This window comes from Motacilla alba, chromosome 3 (assembly GCF_015832195.1).
Source record: "Motacilla alba alba isolate MOTALB_02 chromosome 3, Motacilla_alba_V1.0_pri, whole genome shotgun sequence".
NCBI lineage: Eukaryota > Metazoa > Chordata > Aves > Passeriformes > Motacillidae > Motacilla > Motacilla alba.
The window spans coordinates 78,931,477-78,958,431 of NC_052018.1; the positions used below are offsets into that span (position 1 = coordinate 78,931,477).

The 26,955-nt window shown below is 41.3% G+C and overlaps 1 protein-coding gene across 1 annotated transcript in view; it reads right to left on the reverse strand.

Annotated features, from left to right (window-relative positions):
• Nucleotides 1-15,049, reverse strand: part of CRIM1 (cysteine rich transmembrane BMP regulator 1) — a 176,881-nt gene extending 161,832 nt beyond the window's left edge. Inside the window, exons 1-2 of the mRNA XM_038132996.1 lie at nt 14,345-15,049; nt 290-463 (exon numbers count right to left, since the gene is read on the reverse strand). Coding sequence (XP_037988924.1) covers nt 290-463; nt 14,345-14,696 — 526 coding nt within the window. The 5' untranslated portion in view covers nt 14,697-15,049. The remainder of the gene's footprint in view (nt 1-289; nt 464-14,344) is intronic.
• Between the last annotated feature and the right edge of the window lie 11,906 nt (nt 15,050-26,955).

Sequence of the window (26,955 nt, forward strand, 5' to 3'; positions counted from 1 at the left end):
ATAAGCAAATGTAGCTACCACAAACTACAAACAGAACTGTTTAGCCTTAAAATCTGCAAACATCATAGCACACAAAGCATGTTTTTTCCCCATCTTAAACTTAAGCATTTGGAATAATAAGCTTATGAGGTACTATCTTCCTCTAAGTCATACACCTGTTTTCTGACATGTAGAAGACAGAGGTATCTGAAACTACACAAGTCATCCTTAAACATACACTACATTCTAGTTTTTCATCAACTGCATGGAAAAAATTACTAACTCTGAAATAATGAAGACAAGGGCTTACCTTCAATCCTTTTTAAGGCTGACAGACAAGTATCCCGGCTTGGAAACTCAAACGGATTATTACAGGTCCGAATGGTGTCACATTCACACTTCCCGTTGATTATGTTACAACCTGTTATGAGGTTTTCATTGCATGGTTCAAATCCAAGAAGTTGATCATCATCCCAGTTTTCATCTAAAATAAACAAACAAACTCGCTCACTATTGGATTTCAACTGCAGTAGGTAATTTTCAGCTGCTTTGGAGTTGGGTGGGATTCACTTCAAGTTCAATACAGTGCTAAACAGAAGATAACAGATTAAAAAAATAACAGACTAATCCAAACAGTGGGATTTGCCAAATACCATGTCTCACAGCTGCTCTACTGCCCATTTTGCTAAAGCAACTGGCATTGTTTACTTCCATCTGTATGAAAAACTATGTTATCTCAGGAAAACACATAGCTGTAGTACAAATGAGTGCTATTCTAACAGAATAGAAATAACTTTTGCAGATAGTTAAGTTATATTTATAATGGAAGTGAGAGCATTGTACAGAATTTGCAGCTGTTACAGAAGTCAAAATTGAGTCAGAAAGAGAGCATTTTAAAAGATGATTAAAAAATGCATCACATAGAATTCACTCCACAGAGATAACTTTTTATTACAGAAAAGGAGCAAGATGCCAGACCTCTGATTCCATTATATGACCAAAAATGAGTTTTCCAGCAGTCTTCAATTATCATACATATTCTTGGAGAATTGATCAAGCACATTGCACTCCTTGCTGGCAAGGGTCTATGGACAGAGGGACCAGGAGGAGTCTCTCTGCTTAAATAATTCCATTCCTTTGGAATCAGTCCTGTCAAATGTGTGTAATGGTGTTCCAGTTCCAGTTGTAACTGTCCATCTTCCTTTCAGAAGGCCACATGCAACAAGATTTTTTTTTTTTTTTTCCTCCAGAAAGAAATACAAATCAAGTCAATCCAGAATTCCAAGAGATTACCAGTTCTAAAATATCTCAGTTTTCTTAGGTCAGGGGCACATACAGCAACATCCCACCAAGTCAAAAGATTAATCAAGACAGAGAAATAGAACATCCTGGATTTGAAGAGACCTTCAAGACCATCCAGTTCCAATCCCCCTGCTTGGATAGGGACACCTTCCACTAGACCAAGGTGCTCAAAGCTCCATCCAGTCTGGCCTTGAACACTTCCAGGGCATCCACAACTTCTCTGGGCAACCTGTTCCAGTGCCTCACCACCCTCACAGTAAAGAATTTCTTCCTAAAACCAAATCTAAGCCTATTTTCTTTCCGTTTTAAACCATTCCCCTTTGTCCTATCACATACTTGTTTAAGCAAGACTGAAGAAACTAAACTAGGCATTAGGTGTTCTTTGCTACAGAACACCAGATGTTTTATAGACAGACAAGCTTGGAAAATTAAGTGCTACAAAATTGTTGCATAGAGTCCACTTCTATTAATGACAAAAAGAAAAAGATAGATATTTTTAATCTTTATATCCTTATATTCAACAGCAGCACTCACGCTGCGCATTCTAAGTACTTCACTTCAATTTTATTTACTATCAACAAGCAACTTTCCAATATATATCCAGCCAAAAAACACTTCAAAAAAGTTAAAATATCTTCCAGTTATGCATGGTGGGCTTCTTCTTGTTGTTGGGGTTATCTGAGGCTGTTCTCCAGTATGACAGGCCACAGCCAAACAAAACTGCCATTCAGTAATCTGATGCTCAACAGAAGCCTAAAAGCTAACAGCAAATAACAGTATATACACACACATTCTGAGGCTGGCAAATAAATTCTTTCCACTCACAGAAATATACAGAATATCCACTAACCTGAAGTTTTTCCTGTTTTAGGGGGGAAAAAAAAAGTATTTAGAAAGAGCTGTTTACCAATTCAGTACTGCACATGAGCTGCAGGAAGTGCCACAGCAGATTCTCACCGGTATATTTCTCCCAGTACAACAAACTCTTTGCCATCTATTATGAGCTGGCAAAGTAGCCTGCTGACAAAAAAAGCACTGATAAAAAACAAAGTCCATTTTAGATGTGAGGATGGGAATTTCCATGGGAACCTCATGGCTCTTCTCCATAAAAATAGCAAAGGAAGAGTAGTCGGTAACCCCAGGAAGTAATTTTTTTTCTTAGCTTAACCTTAGCTTAATCATCCAATACAGCAGCTGTATCAATGAAAGTCAAAGGAAGTGCAGAAGTTCCTGAAGAGAAACTATAAAAATTCTTTCAAAGGAAGATGCCTCTCCTGTAATGCCTGGGACACTCATTGTGATGAGGCCATGCTTACAGAAGAAAAAAAAAAAAAAAAAGAAAAGCAAACCCTGAGAATTTGGAGAACAATAATACATCCTGTTTTTGAGAAGCCGGAATACAGCCTGGACAATTTGTATTTTAGAAGTCACAGCATTAATCCATGTAACAACAAGGACAAAAGGTACACCTATGGTCCAAGACTTGCTGTTTGAAACTCTATAGCAGCAAGGACCACAGCTTCACCCACACCAGCCCAACAGCCTTTAAGTGTTTGTGTTGCTCCCTGTTTGTGACAAGAGCATTCCTTCTGTACTCTTGGGTGCAGGACAGCAGCCCAGAGGCAGTGTGTGGGCTCTCAGCCCTGCCCTCCCAGTGCAGTGCAGACTGGAAGGACACACAGATGGCGATGCTCTGCTGCTTTTCCAGCTAACCATTTTAGAGCATTTGTTCTGCTTTGCCTTGTGGTATTCCAGCACTAGATCTTCTCCAGGCAGACAGATCAGCAGGATCCTGTCACACGAGAGCTGCCCACCCCATGTAAGGTGGGACCCAGCTGGCGTGGAAAGCAGACTCATCCCTTGCCCATGGCAGAAGGCCTCGATGAACATGCACTGCACAGGGTGGCACTACACACACTGATTTCCAGGACAGGTTAGTGGTCAGTACCACATCTGCCAGCCCTCACAAGTTTCCAGAAAATGGGGTACACAGGAAGTACATGGCCCAATAGTAGGTGCACCTGAAGTCTTCACTGCCACACACCTCAAAAATCAGCTCAGTAGCCATTAAAGTCTTAATGAGAAAACCCTCAGTAATACTTGTTCAGACTATACTTCTAACCTGTTGAATCTTCAAACAAGGTATTGATTTTTCATTACTCGGTGATAATAGAAAAAAGTAACATTCAGACAGCAAGAATGCAAATTCAGTCTTAGCCCACATCTTCTACCAGCCTGCTTTTCACACAAGTTTATTTAGAAACAAGATTTCCATCAATGAAGTAGCAAACATGTAGCAAGAGCCTATTTTAGTTTAGTAAATCAGTGCTGAGTCTACCATAATTTTTCACACAGACTAAAGACTGACTCCTTTTCCTAGCTGATTTAGTCCTTCTATAAACAGAATTTCAAAGTCCTTTTAGATGAATAATTGTTTACCACTTAGAATAAACTCTCAGAAGTCACATCAATATAGACAGAACAAAATTCTTTGGAATAGAAGGTACAACCACATGAAAATATTCACATGAGCTAAAGGGATGAACCCAGCCTATCACTTCAATTCCAAACTTTGGATACTTGATGCAAAGACATCTAGTGCTCTCCTTGATGCAAATAAACAGTGGTGCAGTACAGCATGCTCACACCTTTAGAGGTCAGCAATATTTTAACTGATAAGGGAATGATATCTTACACAAAACATATAACCTAGCCTCTATTATTCAAAAAGATCATCATGTCCTGGGGACTATTCTAAAAATAAATTTGTACACATCAGTAATTTGGGACCTGGGACAGTTCACAAACTGTTCCAGGCTGTATACCTTTTCCTGCATGCTCTGCTTGACCTCTATAGCTTCCTTTTCAGAAGGCTGGTTTTTTATGCCTACCTCTCAAATCTGGATGATGTGAACAAAAACTGAAATGTACTAATTTGTGAAAGCTTTATTTCTCTGCAAGCAGGGTCAAAAAACCCCAAATATAAGAATCTATGCCTCAAACCTTGGTATGCACATCCTACCCCCTTAGCTACTTCTAGGACACTTAGAAACACAAAAATCAAGTGTGTACTTAACACTCCAGAGTTTTTAGAAGCAATGCAGCTGAAAAAAAAGCCCAAATAAACTACTAGTTTTCATCCAAACTGATCTTTGTTTAGCTGTGATTTTCAACACTTCATTGTGCTGGCATGATCACGTAAGGGCAAAAAATCAAAAGGCTGCACTTTTTAGCCATTCTGAGTCGTCACTGGAGTCTTGTTATACAGTCACTCAAGTACCTTTTGCACACAAGCCTCAAAGAGTTCAAATGCTCCCAGCAGGCTCATAACTACAGCTTCAAAGTCATTTCTCTTTCAAATAATTTCTATCTACATGCAATTCCCCACTCCTTCTATCTCATTCAGGCAAGTTCCAGATAATAAAGTTTCAGATAATAAAGTAGTTCTGCATTTACTCAGATCAAAGTTAAGTCTTGGACATAGTACCTTTTTAATTCTTCCAACTGTGCTTTCATACCAAAAGGAAGCCACAGGAAGGGAGACTTCACATTAATCCCAGACTTTTTGCCTTTTCTCATCTATCATTCATATAATCACTTGCTTTCTGCAAAGCAAATGTTTCAGCTTGCTAAAAATTCACATACTGCTCTGGGTTGCTGAACTCCTAAGTCCTGTCATAGCACACACCTAAAGTAGGGAAGAGGATTATAGCATTAACAAGTTTAACAAGAGATCCTTAAACAGGTCTAGTCTGGGAAATAGTCTGAGAAATATGTCTCTGGTAAGCAGCATTCCATCAGTTCTTCCATACTAAATCCTACATACCAGCACTCACAACACTGCACCATGCAAGGCATGGTGGTCACGATTGAAGCATTCATCTTATTTGCCTGAAGAGCTGCCTGTGTTTTCAGAAAAGCATGCTGCTGAGAAACTGACTTTAAGCCTTACTTTCAAGGCACACAGTACCTCACTATGGTTACATTTTTTATTTATTACTGCCCATTGGCAAAAGATCATCTCAAAACAGGTGCAAGCTGAAAGTACAAGAAAGACCTTTTTAGGGACTGCTTCTCCATTGCTTAAAGTTTTGCTTTCCCTTCCTTCAAGTTCTCAATTCCTTCTGCCTGCAGCAGAAACTTCTGTTTTGTGCCCCAATCCCTCTCTTGCTTTCTGGACATTTAATGAATATCAGCTATTGTTTGGAGAATGCTATAGTAGTCACCGTCAGTTTAGATTATGCATCACCTCAAAATAGCAAGAAAAACACTTAAAAGACCACTAAAGTACCACTGTTGAAAACAGATACACAAGCATTTGGCCCATAATAATCTTATGTTTACCACCCTACCCTTTGAACTGTAATTTAACTGGAGTAGATTGAGTCAACTCCCATAATTTACATTTAACTGCAGCATGTTACTCTGCTACTTCCGCCTTTTTTTAAGCATCCCAGGTAGTTCTTAGGATGCTGAAAAGAGCAAAGGCACCATAAAATACATTGATGACCGGGAAGTGAAACTGTCCGAGTCACATCTTACATACTCTAGCATCCTTTTAAATCTGCATTTGAAGACAAGAGAGAAGCAATCCTTATTAATACTGCCCTCTGGGAACTGGGAGGCAGAGGGGGGAACCTTTCAGAAACTCCATGAAACTAGACCCAAGGTCTGAGCCCCACCACTGGTACACACAACAGCATTTTCAAGTCAGTGGTATTCATTAAGACGGTATGAGACTCTGAGAGGATTCTAACTTGCTAAAATAAAAAAAAAGGAAATGTTTCTTGCCAGTAGACTCTCGCTTCTCTTTGAACAGGAAAAAAGAATGATGGAAAGGAAATTCATGTTTTGGAGGAGCTGAACAATAGAAATGACTAATTACTGCTAAAGAATGCTTGAAATCCAGCCCTGGACCTTGAAAAGCAGCAGAAGGAAAGACTAGCCTTGAAGTGAGTTTGAGCTCATACACTGGCTTCAATCCTTTCCCCTCTTGCAGCTTATTCCTCCACTGAAGTAATGAATCAAGGACTAGAGCCGTCAGAAACTTTTATGGTAAGATACACAGCTGAGAGTTTTGTGAGAAAGCATTTTTTTTCTACATCTTGGAATGGATCATTTTCCAAGATCAAATCTTCATGTGGAATGCACAGCAATACAAAAGAGTTTTGCAGCTTCCTGAGAAAATTTCTAATCAAAGCTAGAGAGCAGAACTGTACCATAACATTTAGATACCTCAGGAACACATGCATGTAATGCTTGTCTTCAACTTGACCGCCTGCTTTATCTTAGCATGTATCTCAGGTGATCAAATCCCCAATGTAGTGAGAAAGATTTTCATTGCAGCAGCGCTTCTTGTGTCTGAAGACAGTTATTTCATACTAAGGAATGCAGAAAGTATTTAAACAGACACACTTTCTAGTGAATTATCAGAAACTCTATGGAAGTCTTGAGGAAGGCAAGGAGATAAATGGAAATGCTAAGTGAAGCATGTGAAATGGACAACTACTGCAAGTTTTGAAGTTTTCCCCACACTGTCTGGAGTAACCTCCACCTTTTTTTTTTTTGGGGGGGGGGGGGGGGGGGGGCAGGGGGACTGGAAGAAAGGAGGGATGGGGAGGAATGTGTTTTGCCTTTTTTTATGACTTTCATTCTCAGGGTTCCGCATAGCAAAAGTAAATGGTACTTCCAAAAGCCTTCTTCCCAAAAGATGGACTGAAATAATAAATCATGAGTTTTATATTTACACACCTGAAAAAAACTTACAAGCAAATTATCTTAAACCGATGACCAGAAACATGTCTTGTTTGTAAATAGCTAACTGAAAATACTGCACTGTGTCCCAGGATTTAATTGGTCAGAAAAAGCCTCTGCCAGTACTCTCCTGATTAGAATGAGCATGGACAGCGGTGTTTCAGCTGTCATGGCAGATTTTTCCTCTAGCTCTAGAAAACTCATTGCAAAAATAATTGCTAAAGCCTCAGAAAAGGGCCAAAGCTTCATAACCATTTTCCAAAGCAGTCTAAAATTCCAATTTTTTTTTCCCAAGCTGCACTCTGCACCCCTATGCTTCAGAAGCCTGCATGTACAGCCGAATGCATCAGCTTCACTGCAAACAAGTAGTTGGCTGGCAGCTTGCTGAAGCTGCTAGGCAGAGGAAAGCTGACAGGAGTAGGAAAAGTTTTGTCAAAGACAAATTCTGGAACAGGGCCATGAGTAAAGCAACCTATACCAAGAACAGTCCACACTATTTAAGAAGTCTGATATGCTAAATATTTTGCCACTTTCCCCCCCCAGTCATTAATGCAGCACCACTGAACACCGTCATTATGACATATTTCAGAGGAATTGCACCCCATCTCTTAGTCACAGAAGACTACAGGAAAAACTCAAGCCTGGATTTAGAATTACCCTCAGGGTTTCTTTTCATTTCCTAAAACCTAACTTAGAGATAGACATCAAGTTCGGCATTTCTCTTGTGAAAGCAGCACAGGTTACATCAGTGCATGTAACACCATTATCAGTATGACCCCAGCTTTTTATCAACAACCCATCAGTGAGGGGAAGAAATACCCCCCCACACACATCCAGCCTTTCTGAAAAAAATCTTGAGGAGAATAAAACACAGTCTGTGGTAAAACAATGAAATTTAATTAATTTCAAGGATAAATGACCCAACAGAATGGGCTCTCTTGGCTTCAGAAACATTACACTTGCTAGATTTTTCACCAATAAAAAAACCAAAAAAACCAACCAAACAAAAAAAAAAACCCCAAGCCCATCCAAACAAACAAACACCAACCAACAACTGAAGCTTAACAGTGGCTATATAAGGCTTAAAGTTTAGGAAATGAGTAAGAACATGGGAATTGCTGCATGCCTATGAGCCAGTCAGTGCTTTTCCTCCTGCCCACAACCCTTTGATGCCCAGTTCGTTTTCTTATTCAGTCTTAATAAAGACTTGCACAATCATGACCCACAAGGAGGTGTTAGCATGATTTGCAGATTCTCCAGTTAGTACTCAGTATACCCAGTGAAAGCTGCTAGGGACTGAATATTGCCTCTGGTAAAGGTGTGAACTGCTTCCATTCTTCTCAAAACATTAGGAAGGGCTTATTTCCCCAAAACAAGGCCAAACTAGTCTGTTTAGGCAAGAGTTTCCCCAGGGACTATTTTTAATCCCTACACTTATGTGGAATTTAATCTATGCAGAGGTATTTTCCCATCTTAGTTTACGTTGGTAAGTTTCTCCATGTTGGTAAGTTTCTCCATATACATAAGCTTCCTGTATCAGTATCAGTCATTTTCCAAATTTCAGTATAGTCAGACACAACCGGTGTCGCCCAAAGTCTCAGGCAAAACCTTGAGTTCATGATTTCCAAGTTTACATTCCCTGTGGATTAAATGCATTCTCAAATGAAAAGCAGTTTATAAGTCACAAGAGATACTTAATAGGTCACCTCTACAAAGTATTTAATCCATTAAAACAGAGAAACATTTGGTTCTGCCTGCAAGATCCTATAAACTTATTGAGATGAAGAATCCTTAAGGGGGGGGGGGGGGGCACAAAGTAAGGAGGGGAAGAGGACAGCATTTTTGAACCATATTAATGGGTTAATTATTGCATAATATGCCTGTCAGTGAAATGACATTTTGGTTGACTAAGTACCAGGCAAGAAGTTAAATTATGCAAGAATCCTTGAATTAGCTAGAGGGTGCTTAAACCAGCAAAGATGCCTAGGGGCAAGTTCAAAGGTAGTTTAAAAAATAAAATAAAAAAAAAAAATCTTTATAAACTTTGTAAATATCTTTATAAACCCCCATGATTTTGGGGAACCTGGTAAAATAATCACTTTCTGTGTAGAAAAAGTCACACAGCAAAGGATGCTTATACAAAGATTTAAAAACTAAAAATAAATAAAAAGAGAATATTCCTCTTACTAAAGTTAAAAAACTTAGTAATCCAGCCTACCCACAGTGAGACTTCTAGTTTTAAACTTACTGTGCTGATCCACAACAGCAAAATCCTACTAATTCCTGCATTATATCTGTTAGACATTTCCATTTAATTTTTGCTGAAATACTGGAACCAAGCCATTTCTAAAATTGAAACACGATGCCCAGAAACAGAGAGGAAACCATTTCCAAGTCAAATAAGCACCTGATCCAATTCAAATTCCATGCCACACTCAGAGTTACATGTTCTTACTGATGTTGAGATTTCAGCATTGATGGAATACAGAGCAGAGATAGCTTATAAATTATCCAGTCTGTGAGTAAGAAGTCAGCATCCTCCTAGTAAGTGTTTTTTTTTTTTTTTTTGGGGGGGGGGGGGTCAGGGAGGAGGAGTAGGGGGAGTGTTAAATTTGATCAAGACTAGCATATGAGAAGAATATTCATCAAAGAACTACTTTTCATTCCAGTTTCACAACTTAAGTAATTTTTCTAATAGTTTCCTTTTTTGACAACATAAATATTTTTCTGTTTGTCTCCCTGATAGTCTGGATTACTGTTTGCTTTGAACAAAGTGCTTCGATTGTCTTCACACCAACAGCCATTGGTACACCACTTACAGTTGATGAAGTCCCCAACTAGATCATCAGCTCTAACACTTAATGTTACTGAAAGAAGTTCTCTGCACACACATGGACATCAAAACCACTTGGACATTTCCCCAGCCATTCACTACATAACAAAGAAAAAACCCAACCAAACAAAAAGTTAAGTTATTCTGGCAGCACTGTTCTGGTCCAAACAGATGTAAACAAATGAGTTACCCACATGCAACGTCCAGATTACTTGAACTTCAGTAACTTGTACAGAAAGCAAAATATTGCCTGATCTTTAGGGGTCTGGACTGCATCACAAGCAAGAAGCCAAGCATGTACTATAGCAGTCATGGAGACAGAGCACCAAGGGGAGGGCTTTGTGTCCACTGACCCATTATAGAGCACAGGACTGAAAACAACTGAAAACAAGGCTCTCCAAAGGGTACTAGCTACCAAAGTTACTAATGATAACACACACTATCAAGTCTGCAGGCAAGTTGTTCTTACTTCGGTAAAGCAGGGAAGAATTGCATTAGCACACATGTAAACCAATGCCTGAACAAAACAACAAAAAAAAACCAAGCTCAGCTTTCCTCTTCCAAATTTTGAAAATAAAAAAGCTAGGCTTTCAAGGCTAAAACTCTTCTCACCAGCTCCAGTTTCACTAAGCTTCAGTTGCATACCATACACTGTGACCTTATATTTTTCTTGGGGAGGAAAACTAGGCAGACTTATGGGTGGGGAGAAGACAATGGACACATCCAAGGTCTCCCAACTTGCCCCAGCAAGGAGTCAGACAGACTGTAATACTCCAAACTCCCAAAAAGATGCAGTTCAGTAAATGAAACTAGGACTAGCCACAGTAAGGAAAGCTTCTGCCATCATCCTAGGAGATTAACACGCATACTTGCCAATACTTGCCTAAAATTTGCCACAGCAACCTTCTCCTGATCCCAAGGGAACTTCAGAAGTTATGTACTAGGCAGTAAGCAAAAAAGAACACAGCAATAACTCTACCCCCTCACCAAAAAGAGAACCAATTAACAACTAAAACAGAAGACACACCCAAACCCCACTAAAACCAAACCAACAAACCAAAACTAAACAATGTAACAGATAGTACTGGCAAGCTAGTTAGTGGGACAGTGATACGTTCTTTCAATGTCTACCTAGAGGCTAATTCATACAGAAGTATATTCCAAAGAGAAACTAAGAACACCTTCAGACTAGGAGGTTTTTAAAGTATGCATTTCAAATGTATCAAATAAACCTTATGTTTCTGTTACACAGTTAAAAATAATTTCCAGTCATTTTCAGGGTTACATTATTTGCTACTGTCATGACTTTGAGGAGTTCAGCAAAGCAATCTAGGCCTCTTCATCTAACAGCACCAGAAACTGGGGAATCAGGGAAACAGACAAAAGAGAGTCATCCCAAGAAATGCCTTCACAGAGTAACCTAACTTCTTTGGCAGAGCTTTTTCAAGGCTTTCCGATCCCCTGGAAAGCCAGAGCCCTGCCCAGCTGCAGAAGCCAAGGCTAAGGTATTTTGGGAGAACTTCAGTCTAATTCAGTTGTGGCCCCAGGACTATCTTTAAAGGTAGAGAGTAAGGACAGTTCCTGCCTGGCATTTAAAATTTCTCAACTTTAAGTGTCTTTGGAAGGGGGTGTAGGCTCTCAACACCTCATAGAACCAATCCAGAAAATCCCTGTAAAGGATGTTGTAAAGTAAACAGGCTGGAGTTGTGCAAAGTCTCTCAAGAATGCCATTTAGGAGGTGTAGCTACCAGCACTAGGACCTCAGAATTATTACTTACTAAGAATACAACTGCATTCAGGAAAGGCATTTACCCACTTCAGGATAACAACACAAACGGAGAGTTAGAACTGCTTAGAGATGTGAATTGTTGACATGGTGAGATGAATGACAACTTCCTCCAGCTTTTAGAATGATAAAGGCAAAAAAAACCCCAAAAAACCCTCAGGATCAGCAACAGATTTAATTTATAATCAGTGTTTTAACAAAGAATAGTCTGTTTGTAATTTCAGAAAGAGAAGCTACCAGCAACAGATGCCACAGAGAGCTCTGTGTCAGGTGTTACAGATTTCATTTATGTCAAGTGCGTTAAATGCTAAAAGTAAGTTAGCAGACAAGTATTTCTACCTGTTGCTATTCCAGCTCTTAAAGTCTTGTGCAGCCCAGCATATGCTAATAGTCTGAAATAAGACAGGGTTGAAGCTTCAAAAATGATACAAAAAAACATGCTTATAACTGTAGCCAGTAGGGGTCATTTCAGTGTAAAAAATTGCAATGAAAGAAAATACTAGAGACAGGAAGGAGAGTAAAAACACGAATTTCTATTCACACAGTTCTGCAAGACACTTCCATTTCCTCCTCCCTGGACTGGGGAAGGAAAAGGTTTGCACTCCCAATGTGCACGACAACAGAAAAAGCGCAGCCTTAATGGATAAAGGCATGGCTTAATACCATTCACACCAGGCATCACCAGCCTAGCCTGTTGCATGTGTGCCTGTAAACTGAACAACTGTTAAGGTCATCACAATCAAAAAAACAGAGCTATTCAACCTCATATTAGCGATCGGAGGCAGTACAATCAGTACCCTTTTATCCTTACTGCCACCTCATCTGCAAAACATGCACCATGAAGAACAACATATTACCTCTGCTCCTCAGAATGAGGTAGCTTCCTGACAATTCACTAACAGGCATTCCAGGATTATTTAGTAGGCTGACAGTTCAGCTTGGTTCCTTTTCATTTATGAGAATGAAAATTACATAGGAAAGTTATCTCCCTTAGTTACAGTTAATAGATTGTTATCTCCCTCCCCTAGGACTATTCCTATAGGGACAGCTGGAACTAGTTTCTAACCACAACACTAATTGAAACACAATCTTGCCAACAAATGCTTCATACTATTTTCAACAGTAGATGGGACGTGTTATGAGTTGAACTACAGCAACGTACAGATTGCATCACTTCAAAGGAATGAAATACTCCTAAACTGCCAGAGATGTCCATACTGTGATACAGTAAGGAAATTGGAGCATTAAGTCTTTTAATGACTGTAGGCTCTTAGTTCCTTTAGCCATTGAGAAGGGGGGAAGCTATTTTAGCCCAGCTTTTACACAAAAACACACTATAAGAAAAACTCCTGCAAAACCAGGTAAGTTTCCCAAGTACCTTTGCTTGTACTTTTCTATTTACAAAAACTTTTCCCATACATATTAAAAGTAAGACACTATAGCAATGTACATATTCAGCAACATAGTCTCAACCAAGGTCTCCAAAATAGTTCAGGGCCATTTAAAAATGTTTAACAATCAAGCTTTTAATCTAGAGCTCATCCTACCCAAGCATCAGCTCCTGAGGCTGACAGCATTGGTTGTAGCACAGGCGGGACACACTGCCCTGCTCTGTTGCGGTTTGCAATTTGTTATGGAGGCAAATGGAGTTTTAAACTAATAATGAGCGCCAGGACAAAGGTCAGCTGCCCACTAAAAATGACCGGGTTTAGCTTTCTTAAAATAGTGCATCATTTTAAATGCAAGTTTTTTGGACAGATGCTGCCTCACCAGCTCTCTGGACTTTCTACTGCCCTCTACCCGCCGAGAGGAGACCGCCTCCGTCTCCTTTTCCAGAATTGTCGAAGCTCCCGCTCCGAATCACATATACATTTATATATATCCCAAACTACTGCTTATTTGTAATCTCTTTACAGCGCCATGTTTTTCCTCAACTCGGGGGAAAAGGCAATTGGAGGTACAAAAGAAAGAGAGACTAAAAATTTGTCTCTGGCCTTTCATTAACTTGTAACAGATAAAAAATAAATCTTAGGAATTCTGATAAATAAAAAATTGAAGGGGGGTGAAGTCCTTTTGCATTTCATACCAATTCAGACGGTAGGAAGATGAAGAGACTTCGAGAGGAGTTCTACCGTGGGTATTTACCCCCCTTGATGCTCCAGCAGGGAAAAAGACACCCCTTATCATTATATGCCGAGCAGGACAGGCAGAGAGATATTAAGTGACAGGAACAGGAAACAAAACTTTATAACATATGATCAGTCTTCCTTGTTTCTTTACACAGGAGGGAATCCGGAATAGGCATCATGTGTGCACGACTGACCTCCGCCGATCTCCATCTGCCAAACTCTTCCCGAGTCCTTTATCATGGAATTTTAGCTGGGCATCAGCAGCTGACACGAGCTATCAGCAACCCAGTGACACGCTATGGAGAATTAGTAGAACCCTAAAGTTTAGGGTAAGAAAATTAAGGGCAAAACTTCTAAGTAGGAGTCTGTGGGGGTTTTTTTAAGTAGGGAAGGTTTTAAGACACGCTCGCAGATGGGACAGGCGGGCGGGCTGGAAGGGAAGGAAGGCGCACCGGCGCCTAAGACGTCTTAGGTGCGCCCTCCTTCTCTTCCCGCCGCCCATCGGGTGCCCACACCCGGGGGGACGGATGGAGGAATGGAGGGTGTCCCGCCGCCTCTCACCTTCGCAGACGCCCACTTCGTACTCGGTGATGGAGTCTCCGTTGAGCGGCGGTCGGATGACACAGCGCAAGCCCCGGTCGCAAGCTCCGTGCAGCCCATAGACTCCCCCGCAGCTCTCGTTCCGCTGCCGAGCGCACATGAAACAGCAACCGCAGATCCCCAGCACGATGCTACCGGGGCAGCTCTTCGGTTCTTCGCATTTGGATTCGTCGCAGGGTAAGCAGACGAGAGCACGCGTCCCCGACTCGCCCAGCAGCAGGGCCAGCAGGAACAGCCACCCCGCGGCCGCCAGGTGCCAGCCGCCGTCTCCGCCCGGGCGTCTCCTCCCCGCCGAGACCGCTGCCAGGTACATCCCAGCCGCCGCAGCCCGGCCTGGGCCGGGGGGAGCCTCTCGGAAGCCCCCTCGCCGGGCGGCGGACCCGAGCGTGCCGCGGCTCCTTCCCGCCGCCCCCGCCTCCGGCCCCCCGAGGAAAGTTTCCTCTCTCGGCGGCTGCGGCTTCAGCCAAACTTCTCCTCCGGGTGGCGGCTCCGCCCGCTGCCCCCTCCGGGAAGCGGCGTCCCTCAGCCCGCTCGTCCCGCGCCCGCCGGCTCCCGGTTCCGCGGCGCCGTGCGTGCGAGCGGCTGAGCGCGCGGCGGCGGCTGCTGCTGGCTCTGTCCCCCTCGCGTCCCGAGCCCCGACTCGCCTCCTGCCTCACTCTCGCCCCGCTCCAAGTGCGCCCTCTGCCCTGCCCCCATTGGGCGACGATCGCCTCCGCACCGCCCCAAGTGCCCGTCCGCGCCTCTCTCATTGGGCACCGCCGGGGCTGGCCCGCCCCCTTTCCTCCCGCGCCCCCCCCAGCCCCAGATCCTGGGGCTGGAAGAGGCGCAGCGGAGGCGAGGAGCAGCCTGGGCCCCACAGCGGCCGCCGCCTCCGCCTCCCCCTGCACCTCCCCTCCCCCTCCCGGGGCTCTGGGCGCGGAGCGGAGCGGGGCGGCGGCGCCAGACCGCGGGGACGGGCTGGCGGCGGCCCGGGGGACACCGGGGGCGGGGAGGGAGAGGGCCCCGCAAAGAGCGCAGCCCCAGCAGGGCGATGCTGCGGGGAGCCGTAAATGGGGCCTCGCCGTCCCTGGCCGTGGCGGCGAGAGCCTCCTCCTCTTCCTCTGCCTGCTCCCTCGAGGGGCGCGGGGATCCGGGACGGGGAGCGGCTCCGCGCCCTCTCAGCCCCAGCGCCACGGGAGAGGAGAGCCGGTCGCTCCCCGCCCCGCCCCGTTCCGTTCCCGCAGCCGGGCTCCCGGGCGCGCCCAGGTGCCCCGCGGGTGCGGGGAGCCGTGGCGGACACGCTCCGCGGGGGCGGGAGGGGCTGTCCGGCTCCAGCGGCGGCGCAGCGCTATCCCGGGCCGCCCCTCTGCCCGCTCATAAACAAGCGGCGGTGCCGCCGCTCGCCCGCCGACTTCGGCACCAAAAGCCGACCCCGGGCCGCCTGGCAAAAGGCGCCCGCGGCTACCGGCCGGTTTTCCCTTCCGAACGGCTGCCGTCACCGCCCAGAGCCGGCCGGGCAGCCGCGGCCCTGCCGCTGCCCGGTCCGCTGGGGCTGCGCGGGCCAAGGTCGGCCCGGAGCGGCGGCGGGAGGTGCGGCGGCGCCGTGGCGGTGGCGGTGGCGCTGGCCCTGCAAGGCCGGCAGGCGGCAGCGCTCGGCGCGGCGCTCGCTCCGGCGGAGGGTGCCTGCCCCGAGCCGGGGCGAGGGGGCGGCGGGAGGGAAACCAAGGTGTTGTCGGAGGTCAAAATGCTGCCTTGTCTGCGGGCGGCAGCGACCGGGCGGAGGAGACGGCGGGAAGCAGGAGGTAGTTGGCCGCCCAGGGCAGCCCCTCGGTACAATTTCATAGCGGGACCTGCCGCTGCAGTGTCCTGCACAGCCCAAGGTGCGATGGCAGCTTTGGGAACGATGGATCCCGCGGTAAGGAATGCCCGCAACTGGGGTCATTTAGAGTATGAAGCCGTTGGCTCCGCAAGTGGATTTTGTCAGCTGCAGGGTGCTGAGCCTGGGAAGGCTTGGGTTGCGTGTACCGGTGCCAGCAGTTTGGGAAGGAGGGTCTGGAACGTTAATAGAGATTATTAGAGCGAAGTCAAGACATGGCTCCTACAGTTTCTCTAGTCCCACACACATGTTCACTTTGGCACAGCCAGTTCTCATGTCAGCCGAGGAGTTGCTATGGAAGAGCAAAGCTCCAACTGGCAATGCAGAGTTGCCACTAGGAAGGGACGACACTGTAGTGTAAAGCTTTGTCAACACTAGCATACCTTTTAGGTGAGTTTTAAAAGCACTGTAATTCACTGTTGTTGACTCCCGCCTAAATACCTGCTATAGCAAAGATTCCCTATTGCTAAAACAGGCCCATTGGTAATGGAAACAGTGCAACCATGTAACATGATGTCGAAAAATAAAGCATTTCCATATTTGTCTAAAAGGAAGTGTTTTCCAGATTTGTCTATTTATAAAAACACTGATGGTTTTGTTGTAGCAGAATATCAGGTTGTATTGTGGTCCATTCAGAACTTAAAATAAATTGTAGGAGATATTTTTCAAGAGCTACAATGTTTTTATTAGTCTCAATAGTTTGCAAGACATTGGTCTATTTCTCAGTGAAACCCCAAACAAATAAAGCACTTGATACAGCATACATTAAATGGATTAGGGCCATTCAGCTGACATATCTCAACAACGAATGGACAAACAGCGATTTACTGGACAAGAGTATCTGAAGAAATACTGTGATATGTTTTTTAAGAGATTTAGAAAGTAAATTGCAGGCTGGTCTTGCTAAATGCAGTGTGTTTTGGTATAAACAAAGCCAGAGTATATGTTTGAGGACAACCAAAAACGTTGTATGTTTCTGCATTCTGGAAAGCAGTAGGTCAGGAAAGCACCCTGAAGGTCATATTAGACAAGGCCTCGAACTCTGAATGTTATGCAAATGAACGATACTCCCTGGTGAAGCGACACACCGAGTAAGAAGTTTTGTGCCGTTTCCTCAAAAATACAGATTCTTCCTCCCCTCGTCCTCAGCCCTCTCGTGTCAGTTTGCCAAAGAACCTGCAGGGGTCAGAGTACTTTTGATTCACCAGAAAATTCCACCAAAAAAGCCGCTGTGATTTGGATAAGAGTAGTTTGTAAAAAACCTACTGTTTCCTACAGCCAGGAAACACTGCCTTTTGGTCATGTATTTTACTGACGAGGCACATGAAGGGGTTTTACCTTCCATGTATAGCATTGCTGAGATTGCTTTTTGAATGAAGCATACAGTTCCTGCGACTGTATTTTTAAAACACTGTTCACAAACCTGAGATTGTGCAGAAAGGAATCCCAACAGTGATTTTAGTGCTAGGGAGGATGCTACACCATACAATACGTGGTCAGAGGCTTGAATTTAATAGGCTTAGTTTATCAAAAGATGAAAAGTGAACTGATTACAATATATTAATCCCCTCATGTGAAAAAATGAACTGGTCTATGAAAAATATGTAGGTATTTTTCCAGGACTTATGTTCATAGCCAGCATGGAAATCCCAGACATGTTGGATTGCATGCTCAGGCAGTTCAATATTTCCCAGACATGCCAGACCTACCCGTCATGTACTGTACTGATGTACAGTATATTCAACACACAAAGAATTCACTGGACCTACTGTGCCTGTTTGCTTGTATGGGAATGAACAAAGAAGCTCTAGAAGCAGTACAAAAACAGATGAAGAGGAAAGCTATGGACAGCTTAGATAAGAATGTTGTAGGGCCCTGAGAAAAAGAGAGCAAACTTTTGAGCTGACTGCCAAGTGAGAGAGGCTTCAGCTGTGAACAGGATTAATACCCTGACTCATCCACTGTTTATCCTGTGATAGCTGCATATAAGAGAGGAAAATACAGAAATATGTATGGAACAAGGACCAAAATTCAGGCTTCTTGTCTCCTTAGGTCGTGCCCTTTAGATCCAAGTCACAAATTATTCATGCTTATGCTTGTGTTTCCCTCTTCTGGCCCCAGGAACCAAAATACTTCATTGCACAATGGCACAGATTCAACAGGAAAGGTAGAGAATTCTCTTGTCCCAAACCTGAGAAGAGTCCATAGGGACAATAAGGTACTCCTTGGAAATCAGCAAATCTGATATTTGATGACTTTACAGGGAAAGTGAATATCCCTGTTTTTCCCAGCAAGAAGCAGTGGATCCATCTGGAAGATGGGAAATTCACTTATCCCTGCTCCTACCTGCTTCTTGATTTATTAAGGGTTCTACTGATCCAAATAGCTTAGGAGTAAGTGGATTCAGCTACTGAAGTGATACCCAGCTCCTTATTTCCTCTAGAAACAGGTTAGTAAATACTGCTGAATTCAACTGTGGGAGGAAGAAAAGCATTCTGATATACAGGCTGTAGCAGCTGAAATTTCCTAGGCTTGTATTGAAGCCACATTTAGGTTGGATGAAGCTGCAGCAGTAATTGAGTGGAGCTATATGGCTTTCTTGGTCATCATGGAATATGGAGCTTTTGTGAATCCACACAGTGATATGAGAAAACTACCATCCCCTTCACTGATTCCTCAGTTCTGTACTCACTACTCTTCCTTCTGGTGAAAAATACTCCATGTGAAAAATACACATTTAGTGTAAATTCCCTGTAAGTCTGAAATTTGCAATAGTGATAACTGAAACTATTTCATTACATGGTTGATGACATTTATACTACCAAAAATAAAAATTCTCCACCCCCCAAAAACTAAATAAAATATCAAAATGTCCTCATTTCAATTCAAAAGGCTGTTTCCATTGTGCTGATATGTGCTGGTAACTCCCTATATATTTCTGAATTTGGGAACATTGGTATTTTTAATACCAAAATTGTATTTCTTTCCTACACAAATGTTTTGTTTCTGTTCTGTACCTCATTATGTCTTTGTTGCACATTAAACTTCTTTTTTCAATCTTTAGTTTGTTAAGATCATTTATGTCTCCTTTGTAGCAGTCTCTTGACATAAACTCTTTCGTAAACAGGTTATACACATGAGCAATCACTACTACCAGAAAAGAAAAAGATCAAGATGAAACCTGCCACTAATAAAAGCAGTGCTGAATCAGTCTAAACCTCATGAGAATAATTTCTCTTATCTTCATAGAAAAATCATGGGCTTATTACATTAGTAGCTGCAAGGTGTTTCAAAATTTTTAAATGAAAAATGGTGGGAAATTGAGAAAGTGAATAGAAGAGTTCATTTTAATACAAACATTTTGTGTATGAATTGTTTTGAATGATTTCATAATGAATAAATATCCCATCAGGAAGTCTCTGGGGTGTTTTTTAGCCCTGCAAGTTTTTCCTCTCAGTTGAATCCTTAGCTTGGGACAGCTCAGTAGTTCAAAATTTAAGTCTGGAATACCAAACAAGCAGGTATGCAGCTTTTTCTTAATACATCTTTGATTCCTCATGTGGAACATAGAAGTAAAAGTATCCACTTTTTTAAATGGCCTCAGAGCAACTGCATGAACAATTTTAAAATACAATTGCATGATTAATTTACTTGTGAATATTTTTTCTCAAATTTAGAAGCTATAAATTAATACAAATTGTAAATAAATAAGCTATAAATGGATGGGATTGGACATTTACATGTGTAGTTCTTCACATTGCACTTAGGTCACTGAAACTGTGAATTCAACCCAAGGATTTTTTCAGACTTTAATGAGCTAGAATATATAACTTTAAAATTGCAAAGTTAAGGAACTAGGGAGTCAATATCTATTTAAGGATATGTACCAGAAACATATTGGAAGAAATAACTTCTATATCTAGATATGCAGTGTTGTATTTAAATTGATCACACTCAAGGTCATGTTGGATTTAGCTTCTTTAGCATGAAGAAAATATTCTTAACAAATAAGCATACTTAGCAAGGAAAGACAATTTGCTGTCAGTTTACAGAAGAAAAGTAGAAGTATTTTAAACTGGTATGTCATTCTAGGGATTATTTGCATTTTTATTACAGAAAATCTGGCCACCAGAAAAGTAGGTGGATTAGATCAGCATCCACAATCCTCTTCATAGTGCTGCATACTGATAAGATTTAAAATGTTAGAATATAAATCTGAAAATACTGTGTTTATTTCACTGCAATCTGCCGTGTTTCAATAACTGCAGTATAAAATAGAGGAAATCAAATAGGATCAGGGATACACTGGATGTGAACTGGGGTTTCTCAAAACTAATCCCCTAGCTTAGTAGGTCCATAGAAAGTTCATAGCATTCTAGTCAAGGTACTTCCTATTCTGAACACAGTTTTGAGCTCTTGAAGGAAAAGCAGGAGGGCTGAAGCTGGTGGGTACAGACAAAGCTGATGGGTAGCTGTTACCTTGGTAAGCCAGGGCCCAGCTGTAATACTTTCTACTTCAGTTCAAACTCATCAAAACTTGTCTGAGCTTGAAACTCTTCAAATGACTGATTCAAAAAGGGGCAAAATTGTTTGTCCTCTGGTTTTCAGCTCAATCAAATGCTGAAAAGGGAAAGAAACAAAACACCTGAAACCCAACCCTACCTCAAGCCCCAGGAAATATAGGATATGCAAGATGGTCTATGGGATCACTCCATGAGAATGAAATGGGGAAAAGAGAGATATGGTGACAGTGGTGACTGCAGAGGGTGGTGACTAAGTTGGGTGCGGAGCACACCAGCATGTCGGTGTCCCGCAACACAACTCTCCCTTTCATGGATATGAGCTGGCTCATGTGGAGCCTTTCAGGAGTCTCTGGACTTACAATACAAGCAGTCCATAACTCAGACAAGCCATCAGCAGTTGATTGAGAGGCAATTATAGCTGATCCTGCTTTATGGCAAGAGGGCTGTATAACTCCCTGTGAGTTTCCTGACAATGTTTCTATAACTTTTACACCATTGTGTATTCTGGCTGGAACTCACAAATGCCAGAGGTTGTTACAACAATCTCAACCTGCCCTATTACCTACTCATCAAATTAACCTATTTTTGATGCTGCATAGAAGCTTTTATTCCAAGAAATCACACCAAATTTCCAGTATTTTTTCTAGCTCTTTCTAGACTTTAATTCTGATAAATATAACTGGCCACAAAAGCCACATATCCCTACTGACTCGATTCCCTTCATGTCTATAATCACCTCAGTTTCTGTGATATGGGTTAGTAAAAAGGTTTAGGACAATGTGAAAAGCTGTTCTGATTACAGCAGCTTCATGTATGCCAAATTAAGAAGTTTGTCTTTTGGTATCTACCAAGTATGTAGAGGGAATCAGATTTTGCTAGTTCATCCATTAATCTTAGGAAGGTAATGTTGCTTATGATAGTAAACCAGAGATATTTTCCCTGAGTAAAGGTGTATTTCTATAAATTGTTTGAGCTTCTTTATTTCTCTTGATGGATAGGCAGCAGACAGTCTATCTGCTCAGCTTTTTAATATCTAGGATGGAACCACATACAGCTTAGATACCATTTCCATATGTCTAAAGTTACTGGGGTATACTTACAGCGAGAGAACAAGGTAGTATAGGTCAGCATTCATAACAGTTGTTTAGTCCGTGTTAGTTTTTCTAACATCTTAGGGCAAACACCCACAGATAACTTTTTTTTTCCAAGGATATTTAGGCCTTACTTATTCATAACTGGGATTTTTTTTCTGTTAATATTTTCTTATTCATGTCATGATACAAATTGGCCTTCCATGGCTGATTTCAGTATATTAGCAATATCTATTTGCTAATCCCTAGAGTGTTTTTTTTTCCTGTACATAATTAGAAATATAGTGATTCATATTGTAAACTGCTAAGTACCCTGAGAGATGTTGCAAGTCTGCATTTTTTGTAGGCTTCAACAAATGTTAATACACCCATCCAACATTAGGAGATACTCAACATCATGCAAGTCCATATACCTTTTCATTCAGTCTGCAGGAAGACACATTTAGTAGATTTCCTGGTCAGGCTTGGCTGCAAAAAGCAAATGCAAGTAGCTATATACCCAGTGCTTTGAACAGCACGTTGAAGTGTGACCTTGGAATATCAACTTTAGACACTTGGATAGGAGTTAAGGAAACAAGCAGGAAGGTAAGATGACTTGCTGGGAACAGGGGCAGTGATGCAATCAGGAAGAGAACACAGCATCTCCTGCTTCTCAAAACATTTCTGCCTCACAAATTACCATCTCACATGAAAAATGATGGTGAGAAGAAACAAGCCCTGAGGAGAAGTCTCAGCAATGAGAAAGATGGGAAGGAGGATGGTTTGATTATTTCAGACTCATAGACAACAGGCAGACAAGAAAAGTTTTCTCAAACCAGGGGGATAGATGGGTTGGGTATTGTTATGAGGAATAGCATCCTACCATTGGTAGGAACTTGCAATATATTAGCAGTTTCCTACACATTTCAAATTCTATCATTTCCTAACAATAGAAAAATAAAACCATAAGACATTATCAGTATAATTCTCCCAGTGCTTCCCTCTTAATATATATGGGATTAATGACAACGGCCGTGTCAATGCCATCTCTTTTAAATCAGTAGGGCTCTTCTCTCAATGTTCAGGTTACCATTGCTTTTGAGCTGAAGCAGACCCCCTTTCTAGGAAATGCCTTATTTTTGGGATTATGTTAAAGCAACTATTCCCATCTCCTTTCCTAGTTAGTTGGTCTAGCCCCCACAGCTGATTACAGCCTTTTAAAACCTGCCCCCACAGCAACTAGGTTCTAGAGCATGTAGGTAGATTTTAGTGTGCTTTAACTCATGATAGTGAGTTTAATTATGAAGACTTCATAAGGTTTAATATAATTAATGAATTCTCTTGAGTGCCTGTCTGGTTTTTTTTCTTCCTCTTCACTTTTTTATTATTAAAAAAGAAATCTGTGGAAAAGAAGATACAAAGAGTTTAGGTTAGAAGTTTTTAAAAAAAGGTAATTAACTCTCACAAGCTCATCTTTGAATTCTACCAGAATTCAAAGAAACAAACACTGCTACCGGGCTCCTGTTACCTTATGGCAGTGAAGCTGTTAGAGTTTTCATACTTAGTAGTAAGGAGAAAGATTTGCTGTAATGCTGTGTCTGCTTAACTCTTAACAGCCATGAAGAGTAGGAATATAAAGGTATTCTTTACTGCCCTGTTGATTTGCTTCTGTGGGTGATTTTTTCATTATTAGATTTGCAAGCAGCAAGCAGATCACACTTGTGACTATTGTACAGGCTGTATACAGCTTTTTCACTCTCTGTCCTCAGCTACAGTCCATCTTGGGGAAGTGTAGCACTGTCACTGTACTGATGTGCATTTTGGAAATGTTTTCTCAGGCATCAGCTGGATCTTGTGGTTAGGCCGAAACTAGAGTGGTGTTCCAGTCCTGTTGACATACTAGTCTTTGTAGTAGATTTTATGAGGATAAAACCATTGATACTGTCTCAAGAACTTGAGCAGGCAATCAGGAAGAGGACAGCAATCTGCAGTTCCCTTACACGACAGAGACTCAGAACAGCTGGCAGTGGGATGTAAAAAATTCCATGTCCTCTCTACACAATTCTGTGTTTATATCCAGCATCAAGGCAGGGCAAAAGCATCTTGAACCACCTTCCTTTCCTTAGTCATCCAATATTGCTTTCAGAAGATCAAGGTGCCAACACATTCTTTTTTTAATAACTTTTTCTTATCTCTCAAATTACAGAGAGACTTTGGTGAGGTTTTTCTTTCTTTGCTTTGGTGTTTTTTTTTTTTTTTTTGTTGTTTTGTTTGTTTGTTTGTTTTGTTTTCATTTATACAAGAAAGTGTGGTCCTTGATTCAGCTTAAGTGATGCAATTAGGTTTAGATCATGTTTTATAGAGAACTTTTTGGAATGAACGCAAACAAACTATGCAAATGGGCTCTTCTAATTCTTAGAGTTCTGTGGGTATTCATTCTCAATATAGCAATTCTAAGACACAACTTTAAAAATATGAAAAAGATAAGGTATTTTAAATTCTTTAGTTGAAGCTTAAAAACTGTAATTATGCATTATGCAGTATTTCAAGTCCACCTGGGTATTCATATTATGAATTATTCCATAATACTGTTGATATTTTACATTTGTTATAAGAAAAGGATTTTTAAAAAAATATGGAATAGGCAAAGAAAAGTGAAAATTATCACAAGGAATACTCCTTCATTATTCTCTATGTATCAATTAATTTTTTCAGATCACCCTGAATAATTCAGACAGACAGTTTATATTCAATTCTTTGTCTTTTTGCTACTAAAATGCAGTTTTTAGTAAGTGAGATTTAAAGCCTAAGAGTGACAAAAAGAGTTTGGTTTAACTATAACTGATGAACACAGTTTTAATAGAAAAATCCTAATTTGTCTCACTCCTAAATCCCATTGAGACTAACATTCTAACAAGAACTGCATGTACCTAACTAACGGACAGAACAGCTAGTGAAGCTGGTAAAAATGCTCTAATTAACTTCATAAAGTTCTACCTAAAAATTACTTATGTGAAATATATGTAACTTCATTTAACTATGATTCTGATTTCTCTTTTTTTTTTTTTTTTTTTTTTTTTTTTTTTTTTTTTTTTGGTAGGCAGAGAACAAATGTACAAATCTGGAATGCTTACTTTCATTCTAAATCCAACTACTCTCAGAATTGTTGTACATATGTATTAATAATTTAGCCGGACTGTAACCATGACAATATTGATAGCATATGTAGAATAAATAGGAAACAAGACTACTTACCCAGGAAACATCAACACATAGAATATTATCAGGACATTTGAAATTCTCAGATGCGAACAAGCCATTAGTTATTCATAATGTTTCTTATATTATAAGGTATTACAGGTTAATTTTTTTAGTTGTTTTTTTCTGTTATACATTTGTCTATCAATAGTCTCAACCATTTCACAGTCGTGACATGTAAAAGGTTAAACTTGACAGTTGTCCTTTAGATTATATTGCTTTAAATGCCAAAGTGTGTCTTTCTATTTAAACCTTCTGCTGGAGAAAATATTAATTGAGGAATACTGTTCACTATTCAATATGGAAATATTAGATTACATTGCAGCCATAGTATCTGAAATTACTGTTTGGAGTTCAAATCAGAGCAATCAGGTGCTCTGTCTTTTGCAAAATTTCCCATTCATTCCAAAATACTATTTTATTTGTGCCTGTTTTCTGCTACTTTCCTGTTTTATTGTTCAAAGCTTTCATTCATTGGAATCAATACCAAGGTGCACTAGGGCTATAAAATGAGCTTTTTCAACAATTTGGGGACAGTGCAGACAACGCCTGTCACCTATTGTGACATGTGACGTGAGATGAAAGCTCATGTTCTACCATCTGCCAGCAGTTTCTGTCAGGTGTGACAGGTTATTGATGATCTTTACTGCTGGATAATACCTAAAAGAAATCAGAAACTGTCAATATGTTTAGTGAAGAGGAGCAGATAAATGGTTCTTTGGTAGTCCTAGGCCTCCACTTAGGTGTATTTTTCTGCTTATTTCACTGCTACAATGTGTGCAGAACACTTCCTTTCTCTTTATTACTATTGTTAGAACAGGGACAAAATCTTTAAAAATAACATTGAAGTGGCCAATGTTAATGTTAGTCAAAGGGCTGTTTTTACGTCTACATATATTTGTAGGTCTTTCTTCAGGGTATATGAGGGTTGAAACTGTCCTATTTAAATATTCCAAATACAAAAACTGAAAAATCAGCAATTACAAATAAATATAATCTCAACCAAATGTAAGAAAAAGGTAATTTCTATAGGCCACTAACTATTGCTGAACTTCTAGAAGGGTGATTTTCTGTCAGAATTGCATGTTAGTTTAACCTCTGTGTTGCTTTAAATGCAATTAGAGCCAGGGCTGGTGAAGGAAGGGAGTGGTGATAGTGAAAGAGGAGGGCTGGACATTTGCATTAATTGAGCAAGATGTGACAGGGAAGTTGGTACCTGGCAATTTTTTCCTGTTTGCGTGGTACAGCTACCTTCACACTTTGTGGTACCACTGGTCCCTAATCTCATCTGTCAGGTACTGGGACCTTTGGAGACAACACCTCCAAATCCATCTTTAACTGGAATCCTGCTAAGGAATTCCTAAGGCCTAAGGAAAGCCTTACTAAATACAAACAACATTTCTCTGAGGTGCAGGAACATATGCATGGGTAAAGCAATGAAATTTGGACATTTAGGGGAACTATCTGTAAGCTGCCTTTATAACTGCAGGACACTTCTCATCTCTGAATATTCAGCCTTGGTCTTCTTTAGCATCCTGGCTTCAATTGTTCATCTCTTCTCTTCTCTTCTCTTCTCTTCTCTTCTCTTCTCTTCTCTTCTCTTCTCTTCTCTTCTCTTCTCTTCTCTTCTCTTCTCTTCTCTTCTCTTCTCTTCTCTTCTCTTCTCTTCTCTTTTCCTCTTTTTCTTTCTCTTATTTTTTGTCATAAATGTGAACTGTTATGAAGAGATTTGTGATAGGCAAGTTTAAAAGCACACATTTTCTACAGATTTCACAGAATGCCAGCTATCTCTATTCACACAGTCCTGTGAAATTGAAATGGAATTTATAAAGAACTCAGAGAAAGAGTTCTGTATTTTGGGTATTT